Source organism: Pleurodeles waltl, chromosome 9 (genome assembly GCF_031143425.1).
Source record: "Pleurodeles waltl isolate 20211129_DDA chromosome 9, aPleWal1.hap1.20221129, whole genome shotgun sequence".
NCBI classification, from domain to species: Eukaryota; Metazoa; Chordata; class Amphibia; order Caudata; family Salamandridae; genus Pleurodeles; species Pleurodeles waltl.
The window spans coordinates 999,494,353-999,515,382 of record NC_090448.1 but is presented as its reverse complement, the minus strand read 5'-3'; the positions used below and the strand labels follow the sequence as shown (position 1 = coordinate 999,515,382).

Below are 21,030 nucleotides of genomic sequence, written 5' to 3'. Positions count from 1 at the left end.
TTTTTTGCACTTGGTGTGGCAGTGTGATAGTGTGGCAAAGTTTTGAACCTTCGTGCCTGATGGCATAAGCCCTATTGGGCTGTGTCATATAAATCTCAGCTACTACTTGTAAGCTTACTGCTAGGATGCTGCTTATAATGCACATAAAAGGGGTATGCCCAAATATTTCTAGAGAAGTTGGTCTTAAACTCAAAAGAAAAAAGAAAAATGAAAACCTGTGGTAATACCTTCCTAATTGTCATTTATCGTTGGATGCGCAAGTATATCAGAATTGCCAGTTGGTCAATGTGGTTTATTCAAAGTCCCAAACTAAAATATACTTTTACATTTTACTTTCAACTTCTGTGTCACTGGCCATTATGAATATATACATTAACATATATCCCAGACATACGACATAAACAAACTACACAGATTGTTTTGTTCTTTGTCACTCGTTTAAAATGAGTAGGGGTTTATCTTATTTTTTTGTTCATAATCTGAAAGGAGGTAGCCTAAATCGCTGTGGGCCCAATGAAGATACCACCGTTTATTACTTGTACATTGAGTTCAAAATGAATTAGTCCATAGTCCATTTTTTTAAAAAATTTTAAAATCTGTTTATTAAACTTAATATAAAACAAGGTCCAGAGATAGCAGTACATTACATACGATTTGATGACAAATCACCTAACTTCTTTCCATGTGCTTTTTTTAACGTTTGTACATTACATTGCACAACATAGTTGTATTTTAGTGTACTGGCTTTCCATAAACATTCTATAACTAGTAACATTTGACAAGGTGATTATTATTCTTAAATATATACTTTGGTGTCAATTATGATAGTGGGAGCGTATAACTGTGTAGGCCCTGAGGGCTACATTTCTGTATGTGCTCTTTGGTATGGGGGGATAGTAGTGTCGTGGAACGGTCGATGGGTGGATATAGTGTGGGCTAGGCCTAGTGGTACAATAGCCTGGATCTGTTTTTGGCAGGCTCAATTAATGTGTTTAGGTTTAGGGATAGCGTATCTTATGATTGTTGAAGGGATTAACTCATGGTGGGTATTTGTCATCTCTAGATTCAATTCTAACTACAAAGAGGTCCCAGCTTTCGATCCCACCTCGTGTCTGACCTCTGCGCTGTGATTACCTCAGGGTTTGAGATTCCGCCAATGTGTAATCATGTAGGTCTCATAGCCAGAGGGAGTGCGGAGGGGCATTTGGGGCCTTCTAATGTGTAGCTATCAGGCGTTTGTATGTCACGAATGCTAAATTTACAAACTTGTGGACATGTTTATCTCTGTGCGGTATCGTATATTAAGTAGACAGGATTCTGGAGTCTGAGTAAGCAGCTGGCCTGATAGGTCTGCAGTTGTGGGAACGATTTGGTTCCAGCCAGTGTTGATCGTGTGACATTCCCAGACCATATGGTAGAAAGTTGCTGCGGGGTAGCGCATCTTGGACATATGGAGTTAGCTCCTGGGTATATTTTATGAATATGAGCTGGGGAGAGATAAGCCTGATGCACATAATTAAATTGCGTGTATCTTAGTCTGAAGTTACGAGATACGGACTTGATCGAAGTGAGGGCTGTGTCCCCAATTTTTGTGCAATTGGTGCAGGAAGGGCGGAGTCCCAGCGATGTTTGACCTGGGTTAGAGCTTTACAGCTTCTTGTTAGGAGTATTTTGTATAGTTTAGTAACAGTGTGTTTTGCCTCGCCCATAGAAAGTATTGCGGTAAGTAGGAGGGATTCGTTTGGTTCATTTTGACCGCAGCCCGATATGTTGCGTAGGAGATTATTTATGGCATTGAATGTCAGAAAGGCTCGTGGCTGCATTACCTCCGCAGCCACCAGATCTGCAAACTTGATTGCTCTGGATTCATTATACAGGGAGTGCAGAATTATTAGGCAACTGAGTATTTTGACCACATCATCCTCTTTATGCATGTTGTCTTACTCCAAGCTGTATAGGCTCGAAAGCCTACTACCAATTAAGCATATTAGGTGATGTGCATCTCTGTAATGAGAAGGGGTGTGGTCTAATGACATCAACACCCTATATCAGGTGTGCATAATTATTAGGCAACTTCCTTTCCTTTGGCAAAATGGGTCAAAAGAAGGACTTGACAGGCTCAGAAAAGTAAAAAATAGTGAGATATCTTGCAGAGGGATGCAGCACTCTTAAAATTGCAAAGCTTCTGAAGCGTGATCATCGAACAATCAAGCGTTTCATTCAAAATAGTCAACAGGGTCGCAAGAAGCGTGTGGAAAAACCAAGGCGCAAAATAACTGCCCATGAACTGAGAAAAGTCAAGCGTGCAGCTGCCACGATGCCACTTTCCACCAGTTTGGCCATATTTCAGAGCTGCAACATCACTGGAGAGCCCAAAAGCACAAGGTGTGCAATACTCAGAGACATGGCCAAGGTAAGAAAGGCTGAAAGACGACCACCACTGAACAAGACACACAAGCTGAAACGTCAAGACTGGGCCAAGAAATATCTCAAGACTGATTTTTCTAAGGTTTTATGGACTGATGAAATGAGAGTGAGTCTTGATGGGCCAGATGGATGGGCCCGTGGCTGGATTGGTAAAGGGCAGAGAGCTCCAGTCCGACTCAGACGCCAGCAAGGTGGAGGTGGAGTACTGGTTTGGGCTGGTATCATCAAAGATGAGCTTGTGGGGCCTTTTCGGGTTGAGGATGGAGTCAAGCTCAACTCCCAGTCCTACTGCCAGTTCCTGGAAGACACCTTCTTCAAGCAGTGGTACAGGAAGAAGTCTGCATCCTTCAAGAAAAACATGATTCTCATGCAGGACAATGCTCCATCACACGCGTCCAAGTACTCCACAGAGTGGCTGGCAAGAAAGGGTATAAAAGAAGGAAATCTAATGACATGGCCTCCTTGTTCACCTGATCTGAACCCCATTGAGAACCTGTGGTCCATCATCAAATGTGAGATTTACAAGGAGGGAAAACAGTACACCTCTCTGAACAGTGTCTGGGAGGCTGTGGTTGTTGCTGCACGCAATGTTGATGGTGAACAGATCAAAACACTGACAGAATCCATGGATGGCAGGCTTTTGAGTGTCCTTGCAAAGAAAGGTGGCTATATTGGTCACTGATTTGTTTTTGTTTTGTTTTTGAATGTCAGAAATGTATATTTGTGAATGTTGAGATGTTATATTGGTTTCACTGGTAATAATAAATAATTTAAATGGGTATATATTTGTTTTTTGTTAAGTTGCCTAATAATTATGCACAGTAATAGTCACCTGCACACACAGATATCCCCCTAACATAGCTAAAACTAAAAACAAACTAAAAACTACTTCCAAAAATATTCAGCTTTGATATTAATGAGTTTTTGGGTTAATTGAGAACATGGTTGTTGGTCAATAATAAAATGAATCCTCAAAAATACAACTTGCCTAATAATTCTGCACTCCCTGTATAGGTTTCCTGTGTTCAGGGTATTAACCGCCCGTACGTCATGATGAGAGGATAAGGTGTGGAAGCCCGGCAGCTGTGATACTGGGATTAGGGGAGAGTAGGGGAGGGGTTGCATTTTGCCCTGCACATATCTCTTCCAGCAATGTCTGGCCGAGTTAAGTAAGGGAGTATTGTGTAGTCGATGAGGGAGGCCTGTTAATAACCATGTCAATATCGTTGTTGGGGTTATGTAATCCATTATTGCTGTAACCTCTGTGTTGGACGGCTCGTTAAGCCATTTAGTGACCCATTGAAGTTGGGCTGCTGCATAATATAGCTCAAGGTTCGGCATGCCCAGGCCCCCTTCCTCTTGTGGATATTGTGTTTTATTTAGGGCTACTCTGCGTCTGTCTCTGCCCCAGAGTAAGTCAGTTAGTAGGGAATGCACTTTGTGGAAAAACGAGCGTGGTAAGGCCAACGGGAGTGCCGAGAAATAATATAAGAATCTCGGTAATATTAGCATCTTGACTATTGCTATCCGGCCCATAGGCGATAGGGGCAAGGAACTCCAAAATGTCAAGGAGCCTCGGGTGGAGCGAAGCAGCCTATCTAAGTTACCTTCCCTTAGGTCTGACATAGAGTGATACACTTGGACACCCAAATACTTGAAGGTTGGGTGCGACCATGGTAGTTGATGCATGGGGAGTGATGCTTGTTGTTCAGGGGGAAAACAAGTGAGAGGGAAGATACAGGATTTAGACCAGTTCACATGTAAGCCAGATACAAGAGCGAACCTATCTAGTATATGCATTATCTTAGGCAGGGAGTCAGAGTGGTTGCGTAAATATACCAGGGCGTCATCTGCATACAAGGAAATTATATGATATGTATCGAACTCCCTTATGCCCCATTTATGTGCGTATCTCCTGAACTTAATTGCAAGTGGTTCCATAGCTATTGCGAACAGCAATGGTGAAAGCGGGCAGCCCTGCCTGGTTCCTCTGTTCACAGGAAAGGCTTCCGACACTACCTGACCGGTTTTAACTCGGGCTGTTGGTTTGGAATACAGTGTAGTAATCCAATTGATGAAGCCACTCCGGAATCCACACGTCTTGAGGGTGCTGAATAGATATTCCCAACCCAGCGTGTCAAACGCCTTCTCAATATCTAGTGGCACGGTCACACTATCTGGGTCAGTGGTATTGTGCATGATACGAATTAGGCGCCTTATATTAATAAAAGTGTTTCTTCCCGGGATAAATCCCGACTGGTCAGGGTGTATTAAGTTTGGTAGATGGGGGAGCAATCTATTTGCTAGGATTTTCCCTAGAAGTTTGCAATCAGTGTTCAATAAAGAGAGTGGTCTATAGGATCTGACATCCAGAGGATCACGCCCCGGTTTTGGTAGAACCACTATTAATGCTTCCCTCATAGAGTCTGGCAATTGTTTTCTATTACGCGCTTCATTAAACACCTCTAACAGGGGTTGTAACAGGTGAGTGCTTTGCGAGTTATAATATTCTGGTGGTAGACCATCTGTGCCAGGGGTCTTTCCTCGTGCCATCTGAGAGAGGGCCAAGCGAAGCTCCTCAATAGTAATGGGGCCGTCTAAGATATCAGCGTTGTTGACGATGTTCGATTTTTGGGGGATCTGAACTAGAAATTCGGCCAGTTTCTGTTCTGTGGGGGGATAGAAGATTGGTATAACGTGTGATAATACGTATAGAAGGCCTTGTTGATGTCAGTTTGAGTGTTAACCTCTATTTCTGTTTGTAGTTTGATAGCTCCTATCGGCGATGATTGCGGTGATTGACGCACTAACCACGCCAGCAGTTTGCCCGATCTGTCCCCCTCGGCATGTTGTCTCGTTTTAAAGTGTCTATAGTTCTGTCTACTAAGACTATTGTCCGTTTCTCTGTATTTTGCTTTCAGTGATATAAGTGTTTCTGGTGGGGTATTATTTGTTGAGACTTCAATCTCCGCCCTATGTATTTTGGCTTCCAATTTTAATAACTCTGAGGACAGCATTTTCTTAATGCCCACCGATGCTGCCAGACAATGTCCTCTAACTACTACTTTATGGGCATCCCATTCAGTAGCTCGAGTTGATGTTGTATTTTTATATAGAGAGAAATAGGTCGACAGGCATGTGGCCAATTCTGTGTTAAAAGGGAGGTCAGTCAAGGCGTCTGGCTGCAGGCGCCACGTTGGAATGTGGGCATGAATTTAGCCCCATAGCAACATGGAGTAGTGTGGATTATGGACTGATATAGTGCGGGCTAGGTAGCCAGATGTAGTTACCTTTGGGATTATGTTAGATGTAGCGAAGAACATATCCAGCCTAGTGTAGAGTTTGTGTACTGGTGAATAGAACGAGTACTCGCGTAATGTGGGATGGGAAGTTCTCCAGATTTCAGTTAACCTGTTGTTAGCAGCCCATTCTACCAGGTCGAGCGTTGCTCGTTTAGCCGGGGCGCGATCCAGTGGGAGGGGGTGGAGCGATCTTTCAGGATATCCAGAACGCAGTTGAAGTCCCCGCCCCATATGGCATCTGTTGCGGGGTCTCTGAGCATGCTACTGCCTAATGTCCCTAGGAAGTCACGTTGATTTGTATTAGGAGTGTATAATGTTATCAGGGCTAAGGGGTCACCGTCTAAAGTACCCTCTAGAACTACGTACGGCCCGTTTGGGTCGCATTGTTTGCGGGACACAGTATATGGGACCCCGGGGGCTATCCAGATTACAGTTCCTCTGGCGTATGACGAGAAGGTGGTCCCATACAATTGGCCTTTCCATTTTGTTTTAGTATATGCCCACGGGGACTTATCTAAGTGGGTCTCTTGCAACATGGCTATGTGTATCTGGTGCCTCCTAAGGTATGTATAAATCCGTTGCCTTTTACTTGCGGATGCCATGCCCTTTACATTCCATGTGAGGGTTTTGTAGTGTGTGGCATAGCGCTTTTTTTGGGATGCCATGGGATTTGAGTGAGATAATATGAGGGGGTACCACCTGTGGTTGCGCAAGCCCGATTTTCTCTGTTATTTGATATCTATACCCATCAACTAGCCTCTTAGCTACTGAAATGTGTGACCTGCTTTTAAGGTTTACATTGTGGTGTGACGCTCTATAATTAGTACATGTCAATACATATAACAGTAAAACTTTCCATTCAGCTACATTTGCTATAAGATCTTCTATATTTAGCGACAGTAGCAGATGTGATAAAAACAAGGGGGTAACGAAACTTGTCATCTTGGGGTAACGGTCCATATAGAGCGGAGGGTGTTCCATGACTATGGGTGGTTAAGTGATTTAGACCCGGCCTATTTTGCGTATGTTGGTGTCATTGCCAGACATGAGCGGTAGCGAGCCGGGCACACAAGGCAAGGAAAGTAATTATGCAATTACAAACGACAATAGTATCCAATTAGGAACAGCAGATGGGACGGCCTCCTGTGTATAGGAACAAGTATTTAAGAAATGTCATCTGCTGTTCGTGGAGTGAGGTTAGGGCCCTGGTCAGTTTCCGTTGAGTCGGAGTTTAACTCTAGTTCAGGGTCTGCTTCTGATTGCTCAGAGAAAGATGTCGGTGATACATTGGCAAAACGCTGCGCAGACTGTAGCAGTAGCGATCGTTCAACTCGTGATTGTTCAGGGGAAGGTTTGTTGTCTTGTTTACTGCGAGGTCTACGTTTATTCCTCGGGGGTAGGCTTTTGTCATTAGGGGGTGGTGGGTCAGCTAGTCCTTTTGCATGAAGCCATGTCCATGCGTCTTCAGGAGTAGTGAAAAATAGAGTACGAGTGTTGTCTTGTATGCAGAGTTTAGCGGGGAACAGCAAGGAGTACTTAATATTGTGCTCTCTGAGACGCTCTTTGATCCGGTAGAATGAGTTTAGTTTTTTTTGTACCTCCACTGTGAAGTCCAGATAGGCGGTTATTTGCGTGCTCTCAAAGTGTATTAGGTTCATTTTTCGGAATAGTTGTAGTATAAGGTCTATATCGCGGTAGTTCAGTAGTTTTGCTATGAGGGGACGTGGATAAGCACCCGGTGGTGGGGGTCTGCCCGGTACCCTGTGGGCGCGTTCTATTGAAAAGAACTTTGGAGCGTTATTTTTCAACACCGTTTCAATCAGCCATTTTTCGATAAAGAGTTCTGTATTTGGGCCCTCGGCGCGCTCCAGAAATCCCACGAACCGGATGTTATTTCGACGCGATCTGCCTTCGGTTTCTTCGGCTCTTCGTTTAAGTGTCTCAACTTCTGCTGTTACAGCACTCAGTTGGGATTTAACTTCAAGCATAGATGGTGTAAGGTGTGACGTGTCTTTTTCGAGCTCAGCGACCTTTTCCGCCAGCGCCTGCTGGTCTGCACGAAGCAGGTTAACATCTTCTGTAATTGAGCCAATCTTCGTCTCCAGAGTTGTTTTAGTATCAAGTATGGCTTGCAGCACTTTTTCGAATTGTGTTGAGTGCGTTTGCAATGTCTCTTCCATTTTCTGAAGGGTTTGGTATGTGTCTGTAGCCCCGGATGATAGAGGCGGTTTATTTGGGTCCATGGTTTCAGGGGGCACACGCGGGGTCTTTGGTTTTCCCATCAGGTGGCTCCCGTTCAAGGTTATTGCTGTACTCTAAATTCAGCGTTGTGTTGCTTAATTTTATCTCAGAGGCTAAGTGCTGCGGCGTCGGCGGTGTGTCTCTTGCGATGTATAGGAGTCAAACTGCGGCACGGTGCCTGAGGACGTCAGATGGCCTCCCTTTTTCCACACTACGCACTCGCCAGCAGGCGCCACCAAGGTCAGTCCCTACTGCAGTTAATTGCCTCCTGCTTTCCTGTTAATTTTTACGCTAATGTGGCATCGGCTCTTCGTCAATCCACAGACTAGGCACTTCTTTTCTTTGCTTGCCCCTGTTGTGATGATCCGGCACGTTCTCACGTTGCCACAGCCCACTATGGCTGAATCGCGTTGCTTTCGCCCCTCTAGGATCAATATTTCTATGTATCCGACGGCTTTCCAGCCATTGTCTCTGCCAGCTAAGGGCCTACATATCCTCTAGAGGGGTACAGGAGGTCTTCGGAGCGCACTGTTCAGCCCACCCGGTGTCCTCCGATTGCGCGCACGCCGGGGCGGGGTCCCCAAGGCTCAGCGACTACGGGTTAATCCGTCACTTACCGCCTCTGGGGAGCTCCGCCATCCGAAGCGAGCGCGGCTCCGGCCGCCTCAGTTTTTCAGTGCCAGACGCGCTCGGGCGCCTCCCAGCGCGATCACGCGGCGGAGGAGGGCGCCTCAAGCGTCCCTCGGGTCGGGCGCGAGCCAGGCGTCCCGGGCAGCTCCCTCGGCTCTCTGCGTGTCGCCGCTTCCGTCCCGCTGGTTCCGCAGCTGGGGGGAGATGGTTCTCACCCCCGCAGCGGATCGGGACGTCTTTTTTCAGGATCTTTATTATAGGCCGGGTCGGAGCTGCGATTTATACGTCCGACCCGGTCGCCATCTTGGACACGTCCATAGTCCAGTTTATAAAGAAAAACGACTCCAATTATAAAGATCAACAAGTTGTGGCCATAGCAGTGCAGGGTGCTTAGGCAGTGGTGCAATACACTGTCGGTACCCGATTCTGTAGTCCCGGGTCACGCCACGTAAGAGTCCAGGGCCAAAGTCTCACGAGATTAGCATCAAGCAAGCACTCTGAGGCCACTTATTGAATGAAACACACTGAAGCCCTCGCTTCACAATTGTGGAAAAGTCTGGCACCTGGGTCAATTTAAAAGGTGAGGAATCTGCAGTAAGAAGGAAAATCCAAGCGAGAGTTCCCGAAAATAAGCCACTTGTTTGTATTCGATATATTGAAATGCTTCCAAATAATTCATTCATTTCATGGATGTCATTTAATGAATAAAGAAGGAGGGCTCTGATGGAGTAGTAATTAGTGCTTCAAGTGTTGGGACTGAGAAATTGTTGCATTAACTGTTAATGATAGTTATCAGCACTTTGCTCTCCTTTTGGAAAACTATAGCAATTATAAGGTTGACTACTAAAGCTACCAGAGCACATGGCTACTACTGAACTGGTGATGGAATTATTTGGGATGAACTAATTGTGTGTCTTTACATGTTTTTTCTTTTTTTTTTTTTAGAAAATGGAATTATCACTTCTCAGCGTGTCTACGAAGTACTTTTGGCCACAGACAGGGGTCATTACATCAAAGATTTCCCATACATGGACTCTCCTCAGACCATTGGTAAGAATCTTCTCATTAATTGAGAAGGAAGATGGAAATATGTATTCTGTGCAGTTTCTAATACTGTGTTTCACAGGGTGAGTTGACACTGGCAGCATGTGATGCTGACCCTAACGTCTGGGGCACAACTAGGGTTACAAATCTAGTTCTAATTTGGTTTGGCGTCAATGTGTTGTGTAGTCATATTTTACTTTTCATAAGAAGTGTTTGTGCATCTGACACTGGATAATAGATAATTTACTCAGAAAAATAAATTACATAGAAAGATACAGCTTCATAGCATACTCATTATCATTAAGTAGATAATCTGCAGTTACATAGGATCCAATTTAAAGAACAGGTTAGTGTGGGTACACCCTAGCTTGAATGGCTGGAAAACCTACTTTACAGCCATTGATTGAGGCCCTAGAAATGGCAGAGCAGCATGGAGTGAAACAGAGGGTGGGTTGGCACATAGATGGTTAAAATTAACTATGCGTGATTTCCGGAAGCGTATGGCACTATACACAATATTTATAAAGTTGTGCTTCTTCTGCCCTATCCTATGGAACACTTGTTATGATCGATTTTTTATGTACAATATTCAGTTGAAGTAGGAGAAAGAGAAGCAAGAATCAAACCTGTGATTCAGGCTGTAGATAGATGACCAGATCTCAGATCTCTATTTGGAAAAAATGGGTATCTCCGCATACAGGGTATATTGATCTTGGAATGACAACACAGGAACCCAAATATCTTGCATATTATGGCTGCTTGTTGATTAATTGCGTGTTATCAACTGTTCATATGATGTGCAAATTTTGTCATGTCACCTATTTGTTATCTACGATAACCCATTAGAAAATCCTCAGCTAATATGGAAGTGGTAGAGACAGCAATCATGTTCATGTAGTCATGGAAAGAATTTAAGTGGCTTCCTGGTGCCAATCACCCCTAACTGCAATTATTTGCTATGGCCCAAGCCACTTGGTTATCTTGTCTCAAGGTATTCTACTACAAGATGGCTCCTCTTCTAGGTTGACAACTTGCTTACCTTTAGCCTTCTTCCTTGTAGGATCATATGTAGGGGATTTTAGTACTTAATGTCTAGGATGTAGTAGTGTTGGTAAAACATACAGCAACTGAGATTGATGGCCTTCGTAGCATGCAAGAAAAAATATACAATTTTTACAAAGAATGGATGTGGTAAGAATGGAGTATTGTTGACTGGTTAATTTGCTACTGAGTGTAGAAAAAACACTTTAGCTAACTTCATTGAGTTGTAGTATTTGGACAGTGGGTGGCTATTAAAGGGATATTAAATTTCACCCCATTAACGCAAACTGGCTCAACTTGCAGTGAAGAGGCAACATATATATAGGAATATCTGAAGATTAAGAAGATTAACTAAACAGTGGGAGAAGAGCTAGCTCTACAGAATTGTTCCACTAAGCCCTCAATAATATTTGAACACCAGCATGATGCACAAAATCAGTTGTGGTTTAAAAAGAGTGTTATAAATCTCATACATAGGAGCCTACCTAGCAGTATCTGTAATGAGTTATAAGTGATTAAATGACATAAAATTTGAATAATGGAAATTACTAATGAGTTTCATTATAAATTAAAGCGATATGGCCACTTGCCACTTTTGTATTTGATACTTTAAAAAAAATGTTTTTGTTTTTTATGCAAGTTTTTATTGGGTTGTGTGCTGCAAGTAGTATATTGTTACATAACGATTATATACTTACTAGGTATCATCCTCCGTAGACCAGATCTAGTTGGGAGGAAGGTATCAAGAGGATGAATAACAATTTTTACAATTTTCTTTACGCTTGGTACTGCCTAACCTTTGCAGTAATACTCGATAACGATTTTCAGAGGTGATGTGTTGAACACAAGTATGCAATAAATGTGCCTGTCTTGCACGCTGCACTTTCATTTCTGGATAAAAGGGGCATTGTACCTGCTTCTCATGTCAGTTAGGATAGGAACTTGTAGGGTAGAGTTCTATAGGCATATTCTGTAATCTTATATCTGTTACTATTCCAGCATCTGTATATAATTATACATGCTGTGCCGTATAACTATTGATTTAATCCAAAATAAGTACTTTCTCTGTTTCTAATTTTCATTGTACCTACTGTTCTCTTACTCCCAAGGTTTTATCCACAGTCACCCAAATTTTAGACTATGTACAGCTTGTGGGCCAGATGGTTTGGGAGTTTACCAGTGGCCACTCAGTAATTTGATGACCAGGCACAATCAGCAATTCCTCACCTCCTGGACTAGACGCTGGCCAGTTGTCAATATCATGTTGACTTATATTGTAGTTGCAAAGTTATCTTGGCTTTTGGACTTTACCTAATCTTTGTGGCACTTAATGCCACCTGCTTCTGTGCTGCAGATGTGAATTACAGAGTGTCAGGTCACTTGAAGACCCTTTTTTTAAATGAACAGAGGGGCGTTAATCTAGGTTGTTTCTTGAAAGCCAGCAGAAGTGCAGTTATAAGGATGTTATGTACTACAGGGTTTGATGTGAAGTGACAGTGATCTCAGTATCCTGATGCACAAAATCACTAACTGTCAGTAGGTAGGTTTCGGATCTTACGGTTAACTTAGTTATTAATGGGTAGAAATACATAAATCCAACTACAACTCAACATGACCAGAGTTTTAAAGAATATATTTGATGGAACGTATGTGTGGGTTATTGAGCCCACATCTTTGATTTGCTCCAATTTAAAGGTCAACATTTTAAGCCAATCTGTTGTTACACCAGCAATCAGTACTCTGGGGCAGATGGAAATGGCTGTTGTATGCAAAATGTTGCCATATTTTATAACAACTAACGGAAGGCTTGAAGTATATGGGGTCAACTGGGCTTCAATCCTGTCATGTTTTAGAGGAAGTAAGATTGGTTTAAAGCTGTCATTGTATGTCTTGCACACTGAGTTTTAATAGCAGATTATAGTAATTCTTAATATTCAAATAAGGTATTGTGGCTCTACATTTTAAAATATTGCGACCCTTCCATCAATGGTATAACCATTAGTCACCTGTTTCAATATTAAATTAACCAGCTTTCTGTATGGTACGTATGTTTGTATAAAATAAGAAACAAAGGCTCAGCCTTTCCACCCAATGTGAGCTCATGAGTTCACTCCCAAGGCCATACAAATGATGCGCAGACACCCTTGTATTGATCATTAAGATATCTTTCTCAACGCCATTGAGAGGCATGTATTTGAGCTGCATTCATGCATGAGCACAGTTAGGACATTCATGGACAGTGGTTGCGAAACAGAAAAATAGACCTAGAAGGGCTTTTTTTCTCTTGTAAATGTGCACATAGTTGATGAGAACATTCAAGATGATGATACTGTGGCTTGGGACCCTATGTACACTTCATAAGGGGAGTTTGCATGTTAAATAATGCAAGAGAGAGGGAGTCACCTTTGTGACACACTATTCATGACAAAGTGATAGAGAAATGCAGTTCTCAGGTCTGACGTGCCAAGATCAACCTGAGAAGAATAACAGTTCTAGCAGAGAATTCTGTCTCTGATTACAAAAGACAGATACGGGATAACATAAATGATTTATACACCAGTGCCAGACCATTTGCAGGAGAGAACATGCAGTGCTGAGAACACACTTTCCACAGACCGGTCCTGGTTGCCTGTGTCAGTCTGAAACTCATTCAGTTGGAGCAGTGGTTTTTAACCTGTGGGTCTGGGGATTTCAGAGGGTCCGCGAAGCCCACTCACGGTCCACGAGTATTTATTTTGAAAAATATAATATTCACAAATTAATAATGTGTATATAAATAAAGAAGCAAAATGTAAAATTCAAAATGTTAACAACATTCTGTACATTTTAAGAAATTTGAAACTGGAGGCTAAAAATCAACTTCGTGTACTCCGATTGATTCGTGGGAGCAGTGCAAGTGCTTCAAACAGCATATAGTGTGGATCATGGGTGGCCTCGATTGAATTTAGAAAATTTCCAACCTTTCCATTAAAAATAAAATCTAATTTTAATTTTTTAAATTTAAATGTTTATGAACTTAAATAAAATATTACATCATTTGTGTATGTATTTGATGAATACTTGTTTCTCTGTTTTTTGTGTATTGTTTTTGGTTCAGATCATTGAAAATGCTTAGGCTTCCATTAATGCATCAGTGGGGGTTCCGGGATTCCAGTAAAGATTCTTTAGGGGCCTCCAAATTCCAGTAATGATTAAGTGGGGATCCACAGAACTCAAAATGTTAAGAACCACTGAGTTAGAAGAAATGCAGATTTCCCTTAATGGAGATGGAGCTGGAGTTTGCCATTAACTTTAGCTTTAGGAGGAAACATATCCATCTGTGGCCACAGAAAGATAAACAAATGTCCTAATTAGGTGCCATTGTGGTGGTGGTTATGTTATCTCATGGTAATCCATTTCCAAAGCACCTTTAAGGAGCTTGAGGTTCTGTTGGTGGTTGTATGATGGATTCCGGTGTAAAAGATACAACACTGGAACTGGAGTTCGGGGTGGGTAAAAGAAGTGTAGCTGTCAACGGTGTAAAGGCTCAGGTGTGGTACTGGCAAGCAATATTGCTGGCACAATAAATGCTGGGGCAAAAATAATAGGCAGCTTCAGTGAAATCTTTGGGGAGGTAAAGCTCTGTTGTGGGCAGTAGAAGTTATTTACAAAAAAAACTAGTAAAAACAACTGACGATTTTTAGATATACCTTGCCCTCCCCACCCGCTTGAAATATTAAGTGTCTTGTTTAGAATTTCATTTGATGAAGAAGATCCTCCAACACAAACATGGCGAGTGTCCCGTCCTCCGTATTCCAGGTGCATTATAGTCTTTATTATAAAGGATTGCATATCGAATATCAAATGCACAATATTGCTCCAATTTAACAAAATAAACTTTAAACAAAACTCTAAACATAGCAGGTGTGTCTTGTCTTATTGCAGGAGTTCACATGGTAAATCGTATTGGGGAGGAGGCTTTCAGAGTGGGGAGCTAGCACTTCATTGCAGGGTGTTCCCTAGTGATAGAGGGTATCCACGTTAGCTGTGTGCAACCGGTGTTCAGCTTCCGCGCGTGCAGCCAGCACTCATGGCAGCAACGCTCGGCTGGTAGGCACCATGTATCTGTCGCTATAGCCGGTCACGCAAATGTGTGCTTGTAGGGTGTCCTAGGGTCTCATCTGCTCAGGGGTCGGGCCTGACTCTATCTAGAATGTGTGCACTATAGCATCTGTCTCTCTGTCTGTGTCTCACCTCCACGACTCCCACACCCCCAGCACCTCAGACCACAGAGGGGCGATGGGGTGCGTGCACATCCCTGTGCCTCCTCACTCCTCACTCCTCAATGCGCGTGCCTCTGCCCACTTCGCCACATCCCGGCTCTAGCATCGGGCCCACAGGGGACTTCCAGGCCATTGCTATCCTGGTTCTGGAATGTACCAAGGCCAGATCTAAAAATCTGTTGCCAACCTTCTTAGAGATTGGTCTAGGGAATAGTCCTAACAAACAGAGAGAGGGGGCAGCCGCCAGTGGCCAATTCAGTGTGTCTCATAGTATTTCCAGTACCCTGAACCAGAACTGTTGCAGACTGAGGCACCTCAAGGTCTTGTGGTCAAAGTCTTGGTCTGGAGCGTTGCATCTAGGGCACCCCCTGGGTTCTCATCTGTATATTCTTCTGATCCTCTGTGGTGTTAAGTGGATCCTGTGCATGTAATTGTATTGGAGGTATTTAAACTGCGAATTGCAAGAAAACCTGTGTGGGTAGGTCAGGGCACTCCGCCACTCAAGGTCCGTGATCTCCCTTTCCATTGTCGCTTCCTATCTAGATCTTAACGCATGCAGTGACTTTTAGGTCAGTTCATTTAAAGCTCTATAGGGCCAGGTGACTAGACAGAAACCTTTGTTCATAGACAGGGGAAGCTGAGGCACTCTGTGCACGTTGGGTTCTGTGTTCACCGTGTCCCACAGGCCCCATAGCACGTGACAGCGTGCTGAACTGTCCTACTGGCAGACTGGTTTCGGCAGTCAGGTCTTCGAATGAAATTAGAACACCAGACCGAAAACAACCCCCCAGTGTCACCACTCCCCCGTCCGTCCAGGACTTCATCTGTGGCGCTGTGAAAAACCGCATCGGTACACCATGAGCCTCTCTGCCTCCTTAACGGATATCTGCAGGTTGTGTGTTATTTAATTGAGTCTTCATGGGGAGAGAAGTGTAGCCTTTCAACTTTCTGCAGCTCTCTGGCAAACTCGTGAAGCATGTCTTGTATGTCCATTCCATTAGATCTGTTATGGGTTGTGGTGTACAGGTCAGTGACATTTAGATTTCCTTACGGCTCTGTGTATAGCCTGATTCTTAGGAGTTGCTGGTTTTATTGTGTTGTCACATTTTGGAATGTATACAAACCCCCCTCTTCCTCTAAGCAGCATCATAAGGCCCAGCTGACACACGGGCAGTACCACACTGTACCTAGAATCGAATTACTTCCCTGATTGAGCAAGTCAAAGACCTAGCTAATTCATATTAGCAGCATACATGCTATAAGGAAACACTATATTCCATGTTTGGAAAATAATTAACAATTGTGAAGCCATATGGTGATACTCGATTGATCATACTGTGAGAGCACAGGAGCACATCTCAATGCATATTCAAAGCTTTGCAGCAACACAGCATCCTATGTTGTGACTTTTGCAGCAGCACATATAAGGGTGTTGTATAGTAGACTGATATTATGTTTTTTAATATTTCACTCTAGGATACAAAGCTACCATCAGTGCCCCTCACATGGTAAGAGCATAAAGTAGAATGGTTTAAATTATCAGTGACGTTGACCTGTGATTAACTGGTAATATTTTGTAGTAAAATGCGTGTGAACAAAATATCATTTGTTTATAACACCACCATATTAACATTTGACTTTTTTTTGGAATTTTGTGTAGTTTTTTTCTTTTTTTTAAACAAATGGTAGACGTGTCACTTTCTTGCCTCATTCATATTGTTTCTTTTACTTCTGTTACTTCATATTCCCAACTCGGGAGGCCTTCCAAGGAAATATATGCTACTCTCCTCCATTTCTCTTACCACGTGTTTCAGTCCACTGTTTAACACATACAGAACTGTGCTTCATTGTATAATGTTTTATTTTTTGCCTGCTTTTTTAAATTTCTCACCTACATGTACTCATAGATGCATCTATTAGTCCTAATTTTGACTGTACATTTCTTCAAACTCTGTTGCTTCCATGATAAAGATATGCAAGTGCAGGTATAGATATGTTGCTGTAAGGCTGGCCTGCCTTTCCTTTCTCAGAGGCTCTGTCTCTTGGACTTCTGCTTGATCTAAGGGACCCGTACAAGCCATTTCCAAAAGAACCTCATTCTGCAGATATTGAAGTTGGCCTTAGGGTCTCATTACGAGTCTGGTGGTAAACAGACTGCCTGACTCGTGGTGGTGGTCATGCCCGCTGCCGGTTTGGTGGTCGGACCGCCAAATGATTGCCATCTCTGCCAGGAACAATGTTCCCAACGGGCTAACGGCGGTGCAGGTCATAATCAGCCAGGTGCTGATTACAACCTGGTTCTCCACCAGCCTTTTCATGGTAGTTCACTGCCATGAAAATGATGGCAGAGAACAGGTGCAGGGTGCCACGGGGGGCCGCTGCACTGCCCGTGCCCAGCACCCTCGTAATGCAGACTATGCGCATTACGAGGGTGCTGGTGTCCACTGCGGGCAGCAGAATGGCATCTGGCTTGACTAGGAATCTGCAACAATTCTTCTACCACTTTCCTGCAGAGCTGATGGGCTGAAATCTTGGTTTCCACCCGTCAGCCTGGCGGGAAAGTTGTATAAGGGGCTGGTGGGGAGGTCGCCAGTAAGGCTGCAACTTCCCTGTCGGAAGTTCAGCAAACACGTAATCGGGCTCTTCGTGTCCAGTGATTTCATGGTAGTGATGCTTTTGATTAAACCACTGAAGTTTAATTTGGGCCCGAGTACTGGTTCAGTGGCAAGGCTGAAACAGGAGAGCAAGTTAAGTTACAAAGATACAGGCCACAGGCACGGTCAAAATCCTAATAGCTGGCCTATGACTAGGTGGCCAACTAGTTGTGCCCTCTTTGGAGGAAATCTATGGGACATCAAATTTCTGTGTCACAAGGCCTCTCTTTTCCCTAAATTCTAGTGTAGTCAAGATTGAATCCTCCAAAGCAGCATTTGTGCCCCCACTTATCAGTGGAAATGTCCCGCTGAAATTGAATACGATGACAATAAAGTCAATCATCAACAAAGAGATACCCTTACTGTTTTTATACTACAAGCAGAGACCTAGGCTGAAAGTTATGAAGTGCTGGAGAGTGGTCACATGCCTTACTGCATACTTTTAAGCCCTTTCAAATGCCTCCCCTGAATTGCCTTGGTGTGCTAAGTCTGTTCTCTTCCCTGTCCATTCCCAATTTTACATACAATATCCCAGTTGTACTGCAGTTGTACTGCAATGTCTTTGCGCCCTTCCTTCTTTCTTCTAACGGGTATATTTATGGGTGACAGAACTGTTTGAAGTGGGGAAAAAATCTGGCTGGCTCATTAATCCTAATTCTTCTTGCTTATCCACTTTGATGAAATTCTGGGATGGCAAAAGGTCTTTGGTTATTTTGCCTGGAATGCCTTTTCTACCATAACGGTTTCAGTTACAGTTACTGTAACTTGTGAAAGTTAACTACACCAGAAGATGGTTAATTGAAGATTTCTGCTTAGTTATGTGTGGATTCTGTCCTTGCATCTTGCATCCAGAGATTAAAGGTCTGAAAACCACTAGCCTTTATTATAGAATTTATGTCTAGACGAATGGCCCTGGCTATATCCACAAACTTTGTCCACCTGGATGCACTGGATGACAAGGCAGTGATTTTTGTTCTTTTTTTTTTGCGGGGGAAAGTTTTGTTTACTTTACAGAGACAATTGCTTCCATAAAGTCAAGATATAGTTTATTTAATGAAATGACATAACTGCCTGATGTGTACACGCTCAAGTATATTAGCAAAATCAGTCTTACTCCCAATTTGCCTGCTAGCGGCTTTCTTTAAATACTGTATTTGATTGTGTATTTAGTTATATTTTTTCGAGGTATTCAGTGCACATGTAGCTAGATTAACACCATATCTTTAATAATCATTTGTTTAATGAAAAAGGTTTCTGTCCTCAAGTCTACAATCTTATGAAACACATAATCCATTTTTAATCACTTAAATTGCCAAAATTGCACTGATGTTAAGGAAACTCACCAAATTCTGTCCTGTTTTTGACTTCACTTTTGTGCTTGGCTTCCTTGTTTATTCATACATTTTATTTAATATGTATTATCATGCCCCTCTGCTTCAGTAGTCCTCTTCTAAAGCTGCACGAGGGCTGGAAAAAGCGCTAACCAGTTTATATGACAGCCTGTTGCTTGTTTTTCCATGTGTTCAGCCAGATAACCAATGCTTTCAGTGGGATATTGGATTTCTTTTCATTGGCATATGAACTGGAACTCTTTAATGCATGTTAGACCCTAATAAATGGTTGCTAACCTTTTGGTCGGGTGAAGTCTGTACCTTTACAAATACATTATTAAAACCAAAATATTGGTGATCTATTTGGCAAGTGTTGAGTTGGTTGGATCCGTTTCCGAGCAACATGAGTCATGGGTGATTAGAATGTTAGGGCCTGATTTAGAACTTGGCGGACGGGTTACTCTGTCACAACAGTGATGGACATCTTGTCCGCCAAAATCTAAATCCCATTCTATTGTAGAGGATTTAGGTTTTGACAGACAGGATTTCCGTCTCTGTTGTGATGGAGTAACCCGTCCGCCGAGGTCTAAATCAGGCCCTTAGTTCTATTCTCAGTATGTATTCAAATACATGTAAGACCCCATCATTCATAGCAATTTGGTAATAATATCTTGATTAAAAGAGACAATCAAACATCATTCCCCTCACAATATCTTTAACCTAACATATTCTACATTTAAAGAAAGCTGTCATTCTAGAAGGGTAAGTTCCACATGTTTTGATCAAGTTTGAGTTGTAGTTTTTTGTTGCAGTCAACCGTTAAGAAAGAATTTTAGAAAAAGAACTTAACATACATAGGTGTAATTAATGAGCCCCATAGTTTTTGACATACTATGTAGATCAGCCTTTTACATTTTTTACTCCTGAAACCAATCTATAGACCTGTAACATCTCCCCCTCTCTGTATGGAAGTTTTTAAATCTAGTATCACTAGTCAAATATGCACTAAATCAAAGATTATTATGCCATATATAAGGACTTTACCTAAACTTGCTGTTGCCTAGCAGGGCCACAATTTTGTGGCATCGCTAAGAGAAATGAATGAATGATGGGGTGAATTTCCCACATTAAACTGTCCTCTGGGAGCATGTCACAAAGTTCATCAAATGTATCTTTTTATTTTTTTTAGATAAAGCTGGGTAAACATAGAAACAGATTCACAGTTTGCTTTTTAGGCACATAGATGCATACATCCTACAGCCAAAATATCCACTTATCTACATTAAAAGTATGAATTTCCAAAACCTTTATATCAAAATCAAGACACAGAACTTAAACATCTTCACTGATTACCTCAAAAAGAGGCTGAAATTAGCTGACCACCTTCTCGAAAGGACAGTCAAGAACAAGGATATCTTGAGTTCTTCAACCAACAAAAGATAGAGAGCCTGACTTAACTAACTCCTTCTCTAAACTGTTCCAGAAAGTGGACAGGAGAACTTTAAGATATGCCAGTAACAGAGGAGGACCACACCAGGCCATGTTTGACTGAAAACATCTGCTTGTTATCTCCATATCTGGGCCCCTTACTTGGAAAGAAATATGAATTTGAGACATCATGCGGAGGTAGAGGGTTACAGACTGATTGGGCCACAGCTCCCATGAAATGACAGAAATACAACTGACTTGAAACCTGAAACTTGATTTCTGATATGTGTGGAGTCCGCCTCAAAAGGGTTATACCCTTCTTTCTCAGCCCCCTTTCAGATAGGAAGGGTCTACCCAAAGGTGGCAAGTCCAGGGTTGGTATGGCCTACACAACACCTGTGTTAAGCAGTGGTGAGGGGGTGCCGCCTCTGAGTCGGAGATATGGATAGGCTTGTTGTCGAGCGGGACCAGTGGCGTCGAGAAGGTTGTCAGAAGTATTGGGGCCAGGGTAGGTGGTGGCATCTTTGACGGAATTAGACTGGGCCTGGAGGTGAATCCCAACGGCCAAGCTGGAGCCGGCAGAAGTGGCACCGCCCAGCTCTGTGAGGACCAAAGGCGCATCAGAGAGAGTTGGTGGCCCAAAGATTGCATGCATGGCTTCATAGAATTC

The 21,030-nt window shown here is 42.9% G+C and overlaps 1 protein-coding gene across 4 annotated transcripts in view; it reads left to right on the top strand.

Moving 5' to 3' along the window:
- Window positions 1–21,030, top strand: part of LOC138260254 (protein-L-isoaspartate(D-aspartate) O-methyltransferase-like) — a 227,908-nt gene that overhangs the window by 98,098 nt on the left and 108,780 nt on the right. For all 4 annotated transcript variants that reach the window (XM_069208574.1, XM_069208575.1, XM_069208573.1 and 1 more), the window contains 2 exons: window positions 9,546–9,650; window positions 16,424–16,455. In XM_069208574.1, coding sequence (XP_069064675.1) covers window positions 9,546–9,650; window positions 16,424–16,455 — 137 coding nt within the window. The remainder of the gene's footprint in view (window positions 1–9,545; window positions 9,651–16,423; window positions 16,456–21,030) is intronic.